The sequence below is a fragment of the Aptenodytes forsteri genome, unplaced genomic scaffold, assembly GCF_000699145.1.
Source record: "Aptenodytes forsteri isolate BGI_AS27 unplaced genomic scaffold, ASM69914v1 Scaffold284, whole genome shotgun sequence".
Classification (NCBI taxonomy): Eukaryota; Metazoa; Chordata; class Aves; order Sphenisciformes; family Spheniscidae; genus Aptenodytes; species Aptenodytes forsteri.
Genome location: NW_008794445.1, coordinates 3,135,376 through 3,144,222, shown reverse-complemented (window position 1 = coordinate 3,144,222; position 8,847 = coordinate 3,135,376). Strand labels below are relative to the sequence as shown.

The window sequence follows — 8,847 nt, the reverse complement described above, 5'->3', positions numbered from 1 at the left end:
TGCTGATTATCTTCAGGTAGGTGTTTCTGCTAGGTTGGGAGAAAGGATTTAAGGGAAGAAGAGGCGAGGATGTGTGCTTGTATGGAAGTAGCCTGCTGTTACTTATATGTGGTCTCAGAGCAAATGCATATAAGAACTCTTTCCCGGATTATCAGTTTAGCTTTCTCCACAACTAAAATTCCGTTTCTAATAGTTTAAACATGAAGGGACAAAAGGCAGCATGGCTTCTGCACTCAGAGTGGTGGTGTTCTCCTAGCTGTGTGCATGGCGTGCTTACAGTCGGGAGGTGCAGGGGGAGAGAGGGTAGTGCTCAATTGCATGACATTGCCTGTCTGGCAGGTGTCTGTAGCGTGAGTAGAGAAACCAACTGTTCACTATTTTGGGTGAATGAGGTTGGCTGTTACTGCAAGTGGCCCCACGAAGAAGTCCACGCATCTGTTGATAAGCACCGCTCTGCATACTGGGATCCTGAATGCTTATAGCTGCTTGCTGAAACAGTGAAGTTTCTGTCTGAGCTTTGAGGTAGTAGGAAGAAAAGTTTTGCCAAGAGCCTTGCTGATTTTAATCTTTAGATGTTGGCTGTCAGGATTTGGCTGTGCCTGGAGTACCTATCTGTTCCTATGCAAGCACAGCCTTGGAATCTAGCAGTAAACTAATTTTTTTTTTTCCACTCTCCCACTTGGTGCAGCGACCGAAACCTGGTAGACAGGGATTGTGGTTGGGTCTCTTGTGAGGATTAAGCACCCCTTCCACTAGCCTGGGACGCCTCCTGTGTTAAAGAATCTGCCTTCAGGTCCAGGGATTTCCTCTAATATGTTGGATAAAGCCAAGACACTCCAGCCTGCCTATGTCGGGATTGTGCCGCTTGCAGAGACTGTGTCAAAGCAAGGGAAGAGCTGTTCAAGCACATATCAGGATTCATACCACAGCTTACGAGAAGGTTAGCAGGCTCTGCTTTCTTTGTTGTAGGCACTGTGTAATTGGTTTGTGGGTTGGTTTTTTTTTCCTTTTTTTTTCCTCTTGCATATTGAATCTGCCTGCGTTTTCTTTTCTGGGCAATAGTCCAGATTTTGGGTTTCCCACTGACTTCTGTGACCTGTTGCCCCTGAGGGCACTCATAAGCATGTCACAGGACGAGGTTGGAGCTCTCTATGTAGTGACTTGCAGTGCCTGGACCTTGGGACAATTTCAATTGTGTTTGGAAGTTTTAATTTCAGAGTTTAAATTTCTTCCTCTCCTCTATGTCTATAGGGCTCTTGTGAGCAATGTTTTAAGGCTGTTTTATTAAAGGTGTAAAGGCTTGTTCTGGAGTGGCAACTCTGCTTTGAAGGAGATAGAGTATCATGTTTTAAGTTTCAGTGTGTTGCTGTTTGGAGAGTGTGGAAGGAGTGGGGTGTCTATATCTAAATGTGATTCTGTTTTAGATAGTGGTATTCTCCTGCAAATAGATCTGATTTTTTATGGGGGTTTGACAATTCTGAAAGATTATGTAGACAGATAGAAGTCAAATTTCAGGGAGTGATATCTACGAGGAAAGAAGAAGATCTGGAGGGATTGAGAAAAGATTGAGAAGGTGAAAACAAGCAGTGTTTCATAGTGCACAGCATAATAAATAGCAACAAACAGAAACCTGGAAAAGATTACAGGGAAGAATGGCAGAACATAACAAAATGCCAATGCCAGACATAACAAGATTTATGTTTTATCAGAAATACTCAATCCATCTAGCTACAGGTGAAATTTTAATAGGCACTCGCAGGAGTGAACAAAGATCTTGAGCACAGTGGCCTCAGAAATAAGGTGATGACTGATTTTGAGAGCGAGTAATGTGATCTGAGAGGAGCGGAAAATGACTTTCAGTGACATTTTGGATTGGGTGGTAAGGAGTTGAGGACAAAAAGCCAGATAGAATAAGGCCATGTTTGTTGCGGAAAGATGGCCAGTGTGTGGAAGACGACTTTAGCAGTTGCATTTAGCGGATTTTTCTCTCATATGCAGCTCTAGGCCTGCTGAGTCTGCCAAACAAAACTGTTAAGTTTCTACCCCCTATTGTCACTGCCCTTACCAAGCCTCTTTAACAGATATCAAGAGTTAGCTTGTTATTAGATTTTTAAAATATTACTATTTTTGTTGCTTGTTTTCATTGGAATACTCTTTGTCAAACAAATATGGAAAAGAAAACTGAAGTCACAGTCCTCAAATTGAAGTTTGGGAGTCATTAGTATAGGCAGTATTCCCAGATTACTTTTTCTGCTCTGGAGGCAAAGAACTGCAGCACATCAATCTTCGGAGAAAAAAACCAAACCAAATTAAAAAAAGCCAGAACTTGCAGCTGTCTTGTATTTGCAAGGCATTGATTTTCACAGAAGGTGAGCACTCTGCATTTGGATGTGCCAGGATACATCTTTCATCCAGTCACTAAATACCACAAGCTCTACAGTGGGATAACATGTAGAATGAGGAAAATGCAATTCTGTAGTACTTTAATCAATATAAAAATGTTTGCTGCTGTCTCAAGTTGAAGTGAATTAAGGTCACTGAATTCTTGTATAAATCTGATTATTGAAAAAGCTGTGTTGACTCTGCAAAGTCTAGCAATATCATCAGCCTACCCATGTCTAATTCATGATGCTCTAATATCGTATGTGATGAGGAAAGCTACTTTCTACCAGCTACCAAACAGGAAGGGTAGGGAAGAGAAATAGATGCTGCCAGCTTCTTTGATGTCAGAAGAGAAAAGAATAACCCTTTAGCTTTGCTGCTGCTCCATTCAAGTCTCCTGCAGTCTCGGGATGCCTGTTGTATTTATGCTGTAGCATGCACTGTATTTTGCAGAGCCAAATCTTACAGGCAGTGGAGAAGCAGATGCACTCACGTGTAAACCCTTATGGAAGCTCTGGAAGTCCAGAATTAGCATTGAGCTGAAAGTATAACGACTGTTGCACTGTAGTTTTCATCCCCCTAAAGATGGGACAGCTTAGTTCTGTTATTGCCCAGGACAGATAATTCACGCACTTCTCTTCCTCACTCTTTACCACACACGGGTGAATGGGTGCCAGTCTGCTTTCTCGTCTTTATAAAGACAGGCAAATAAGGGGTGTCTGTTATGCTGACAATGCTCATACCTATTCTCTTAATGAATGTCCTAAGAAGTGGCTATCTGGAATAGACTTCATCTTGTTTCCTTGCCTCTGGAAAACAGATGGTCTCCTAAATCTAATTTATTTATTTTTTTGAATTGGGACTTGACATTGAAGATTGGGAACTGCTGATCCTTTCCACACAGAAATGGATTTGACATGGGGAAGTCAAAGAACATATGCTTATATTTTTCAAAGTATGTGTTGGGGCAGTTATTTGTAAAATTCCTAGAATTGAGGAATCCATAAACATGTTTTCTATTCAAGAATGCCTTGGAATGATTTAGTTTTCAAATACCAGAGCCCAGTTTGCTGTTCCTAGACCAGTTAACACAACAGTATGGTAGTCCCTCATGAAAGAGATGAAGAGGGAATTGCAAGCTTTAGAAAATTTCAGAAAGCTACTCAAAAAACGATTAGCATTCATGTGAGTCTAGCTTAGAATTAAGTACTTCCAAAAGTAAATTCCAACTTTTCCACCTCTGTATGACGTCTTTCATTCGTTGTTCTTAAACGAAGTACTTTTTTTGGCGAGTCTTCCCTTCAAAAATGTTCAATGTGACTTGGGGGCTGACAGTGAAACTCACCTGTCTTTTTCCAAGATTTGTGTCTCAGGGCCCAGACACATGAACAAGTTCCTGCATGCCATCTGATCTGCGGTAACTGTGTGCACATTCTTGGTCCACAGCAAATGTGAGGTAATTTGAGTTAGCTTAGCCTTTGATTAAACTATTAATATCTGTTCAGTACTTTGAAGAGATCAGGAGTCATGCAAGTGCTTGTTAACATATGGCTTTCTTCACGAGTGATCTAGACCTTATTGTTGTAACGCCTCCCAGGCACCTGAAGGTAAAGCTGGTCGGTGGCCATACCTCATCCAGTAGAGGGCAGAAGAACCTGCACGTGTAGACTTGGAAGCTCTGACACCAAGGAGATCCCCAGCAAGAGGGAAGCCCCTGCGTCTGAGGCATCTCACAGGAATGCAGGGTGACCTTTTTCTGTAAAGGTTGATCTGCGTCTTCCTAGTTCAGAGTGGACCTGAAGATGCTGTGGGAGATGTCAAAGTGATGCCTCATGCAAATGCATGGGTAAGGAACATCAGAAACCAGTCACAAAATGCAACAGGCGCATCTCTGAATTATGGCCAGATATGTCCCACAATTCAAAGTTGTTTATGCAAATAGTGCTCTGACACAGAAGAACATAGAAAATGTGTTGAACCTATGGGGAGCTAACCTGCTGTCATTTCTTACGGCAAATCCAGAGGCACACCAAACCTATGTAGTTAGACTCCTTGTAGCCTCGTGCTGCAACCACTCTTTGCAAATGTGTAGCACGGTGACTGTGATTATGCTTAAAAGGTTAGAGATGCAGTGAAGGTAAGATAATGATATATTAATGTGAGGTGGCTCAAAGTTGGCAGTAAGATGGCAATTTAAATTTATTTTTGCTTAATTCCCAGTGTGCCTCCATTTGACTGTGAAGACTTAGAGGTGTTTCAGAGTATTTGTTAACTTTATAACACTAGTGGGAAGCTTAGGGAAAGGATTAACACTGAATGACCAGGGTTTTTGTAAGTCAGTGGATGGAGAGTCCTAGCATTATCCCTGGAGTTGAATTCATGTATTTTTTCAGTCCTGCTGCCCTAATGTGTTTTTGGTTTTTTTGGATATGACATGTTTTCCCCTCTTGGAGTTTGCTGAACTATTCCTGTCAGTGTAATGATCCCCAGCTGTTGCTTTAGCCCTAGCTATTTTCATGCTGGGAATAGGAGGAGGAGAGGAACAGAGGCTAGATTGTTTACCACACTGTGATCTACTTCATTTGTCAAAAAACAGCTACTATAATACTTTCTTTAGCACAAAGTAATACTAAAAGGAAAGAGTTGTAGACTTAAACCTGCAAGAGCAAGGAGATGTAAGGACTCAACACATGTAGAAAACAAAAAGAATAGAAACTGGGTGTGGTGCAATGAGTGCAGCTGTCAGTAGCATTTATGCAGGCAATGCTTTGAACTAGTAATGATACCAAGTAAAATTTGCAGTAAGTACTTTCCTGCCCGATCAACTGAATTTTCTTCACAGTTAAACTGAGCTTCATGTTCAACAGCAGTGGTGCTGGGGTATTGATAATCCCAGCAACTGGGAAACATGTTAATAAAGCTTGAAAAAACTTGTGTGGCTTTCGAATTATTCATTATTTGATAATTATCTGTTGTTTATTTTTTGAAGAAAATATCTGTATTTATACTTTTAAACAGCAAATGACTGATACTTAGACTTCCCGGGAGCTGTTGAAAAGCAGATGCTTTTTTGAAAACAGAACTATGATACTTAAGCTCAGATTGCCTGTTTTGCATCCAGAAACAACTTCTGCAGTTAACATGCTTGTTTAGAGTCCTTGCCAGACAGATGTCACTGTGACTCTCCTGCCTAAAGAAGATAAGGGTCAGTGACAGTTGTGGTTTCTGCTCGCGTTTTTGGATCCACATCAGGCTGCCTGTGTAAATCTTACCTCAGTATTTTTATCACCTAGAAGATCTGTCACTAGTCACCTCAGATTTTCCAGCATTCTGTCACACCTGCAAGTCATTGATCAACAACTTAACGAATATCTATACCAAAAATAAGTGCCTGCTTAGATCTTTCCTTCTGTGCCCCAACTCCCATCTATCCAGTCTTTTCTGAGCATTGAATTACTGATCTTGTCACCTGCTGCATCAATAAATTTCGATCCAAAATGTTAAAGCAGCACATTTCTTGGCAAGAACCTCTGCAGCCTATGGTAGAAAATGGGCTATGGCTCCTGACATAGCTTAGGTTTATCAAACGAAAACACGCAGTGAGCCTATGGGGCAAATTGTGTTCGTTTTTCTTGCAGGAGGCCTGTAAGTGGATGCATGATCTGCTGAATGGCATTAACATGGAGCAGAACTCATGGTTTTCGTTCTTTTACTTGGCCTAGTAGAAGTAGATACAATGTTTTTCCCTGGTGGTATGTAAAATTTACTAACCTGATACCTCTCCAAACTAAGAGCAGACCTGCAGTAGCTGAAGTACATTGCAATATGGTGATTACTAATAAGAACTACAAAATGTTTTTTGCTCATCAGTGTTTTCAGGATTTTTCCTGGCGTTCAATGAGATGGGTAGAAAAGCTGTGCAGGTGACCTACTGTCAAAGTTTATAGTGTATATAATATAGTAAGCATTCTTCCAAGAAAACAAAGATTTGAACTTTCTAGTCTGCAGTTCTGCCATCTAAAGTTAGACTATGCCTGATGAAGCTAACAAGAAATGTGTAAGAAGGTCAATAATAAGGAATAGGATATATTGCTTTGGGACATGTATTCTTTCCAAAATTAACAGTGAAAATTGGTGAAATCCAGGCTTTCTAGACAATCTCATTTTAATACAGCCTTTCAGAAGTAAGCAGCTGTAAGGAAAATCTTTTGTAAAAAACCAGTTATTTGAAAGTTTTCAATAGAAGTGTCCATAATGGATTTTTCTCCATGGTAGGGACAGGGATCATCTGTTGCAGCCATGCTTATAAAGACCTCATTTTGTGGTCTCCATCCCCAAAGGCAGCTCATGGAGCCGAAGCACAGACTGGAGTCTGAGGGCCTGTCACCATTCTGAGGGTATTTCCCGTAACGTCTCTGCTGCACCCTACCAGCTGACACATTTAACATCTTTTTGGTAACCTTCCTCACTGAAACACTTGTCAGGGCACAAACATTACGCTGCCCAGCTGGATTGTGGGGGGGAGACTGAGTGATGCCCTCTGGGCGACAGAAGGAAGAGATCCACTTTTGACTTTCTCTGCGTGGAGTTTCCCCAACTTCATGCTGCTACTTGTTTCTCTAGTATTAAATGCATGGAAGACTATAGCTGTGTTTTTTGTAGGAATTCAATGTGGCAGTAGCTATGTTCTTTGGTTACTCATCTCTGCAAATTTCACAGCAGTGCTGGAAGCCAGAATGTACAAGCTCCCTTTGCATAATTTGGTCAGTATTACAAGCAGCATGTAACCTGTCCCTGCCAATAGTTGTGGGGTTTTCTTTCTTATTTTGGTGAATGCTCTTTGTGATGCTCTTTTGATGCTCTTTTTCTTCACTTTCACTTTCCTAAGCTTTCATGCCTCTTTCTGTGTTATACTTAGGTGTGAAAGTCCTTCTAAGCCTGCTTGCAGCTCACACCCTTTTCCATGCTCCGATGTCAAACTCTCTCTTTTCAGAAGTGGAAGACAATGTTTTAGAAGTAGATGCTAAACTAGTAGTACCTTTGTGCCTCACTGAGAGACTGTTTTACTGCTGCTAATAATAGCTGTCACATTGACTGCAGGCAGTTTAGAATGAGGATTGTGTCTTCAGGACTGACACGTGACCGTGAATCTAACTAACAACTAGAGGTTGCAAACACTGTCACCACGTAGCTATCTCCCCTGCCTCTTTGCTGGAGGGAGCAACAGAAAGGAAATGTGTCTGCCCTTCACTTGCTTTTGTTTAGTGTATTAGCGAAAGCCCACCTCTGTTAGCAGTTGGAGAGAATCTTCCACAGTGTGTAATGAGTGTTGGAGTACCTGCTGCTGCCAGCAGTCTCCTCTGTGCCCTTCATTAGAGGACTGAGCCAACAGTAACGTTTTAAACATCTGCAGAATTTGTCTACCAGTCTGAAGTCAGTGGTCATGCAGGCCATTCTGGACTGCTGGGTTTTTTTAGTTTGCTGATTGACCTGTTACACAGAATTATATTATTTAGATATTTATAGCTCTTAAGAACCACATTAAGCCTCATAGCTGGATTTGTTTTCAATGCTGTGGATCTTCCCTTATGGAAAAACCCGAGAAAGTTGGTCCCGGAGATCTGTAGTCCAGAGTTTTGAAAGAAAGTAAATATTGAAAGAGAAAGGAAGTAAAACATAGTAGATAGACATTGTATGATCACAGTTTAAAGAGTGTGAGGGAATTTGGTGTGCTTTTTATGTGTAATTCAAATTCTGGGGATCAACTTCCATACTGGGCTGCTGTGAAGGAACTGACTTGTAATACAGAGGGATATGATGGGCATAGCTGAATCTTGTAACTTTTTTACAAGTAGAAACAGAATTGTAATAGAACTTGTACTTAACTGTAAAGAAGGTGTCAGACTGTTGCAGTACAAAGGCTGGGATCTTTATTTGAACATCAGATGCCATACTTGTGGCATGTGTTCTTTGCAGTCTTTGAGAAAACAGCAAAGATGTTTCTCACTACCATGAATTGAAGAAATATGGTAATTCCTTGTAGCATCCACCTGAAATTCTTGCTAAGAGAGGATGCTGGGGCATGGACAAAAGCTGGTGGCAGGAATGCTAACCAGATAGGGAATGCTCTGAGTCTTTATTTTGCATGTAATATGCATGTTGGGCAAAACCACTTTTGTTCCATGTCCCATGAAATAACTGTCAGCACAATCAACCAACTGAAGCTGGGAGATGCTCAAGCCAGCTAATTTAAAATTATAAGGGCCAGCTTTCTGAGTTTCCTATATAACTGGTTAGTTACTTCTTCTAAAGAACTGCTGGTTTTGTATTTAAATTTGCATACTTGGGGAAAGGACTTGGGGGTACTGGTGGACGAAAAGCTGGACATGAGCCAGCAATGTGCGCTCGCAGCCCAGAAGGCCAATCGTATCCTGGGCTGCATCAAAAGAAGTGTGGCCAGCAGGT

The 8,847-nt window shown here is 41.3% G+C and overlaps 1 protein-coding gene across 1 annotated transcript in view; it reads left to right on the top strand.

Moving 5' to 3' along the window:
• Positions 1 to 403: 403 nt before the first annotated feature.
• The window catches only part of MKL1 (megakaryoblastic leukemia (translocation) 1), a 50,168-nt gene continuing 41,724 nt past the window's right edge, over positions 404 to 8,847 (top strand). Inside the window, exons 1-2 of the mRNA XM_009290000.2 lie at positions 404 to 522; positions 689 to 940. Of these exons, the coding sequence (XP_009288275.1) occupies positions 814 to 940 (127 nt within the window). The 5' untranslated portion in view covers positions 404 to 522; positions 689 to 813. The remainder of the gene's footprint in view (positions 523 to 688; positions 941 to 8,847) is intronic.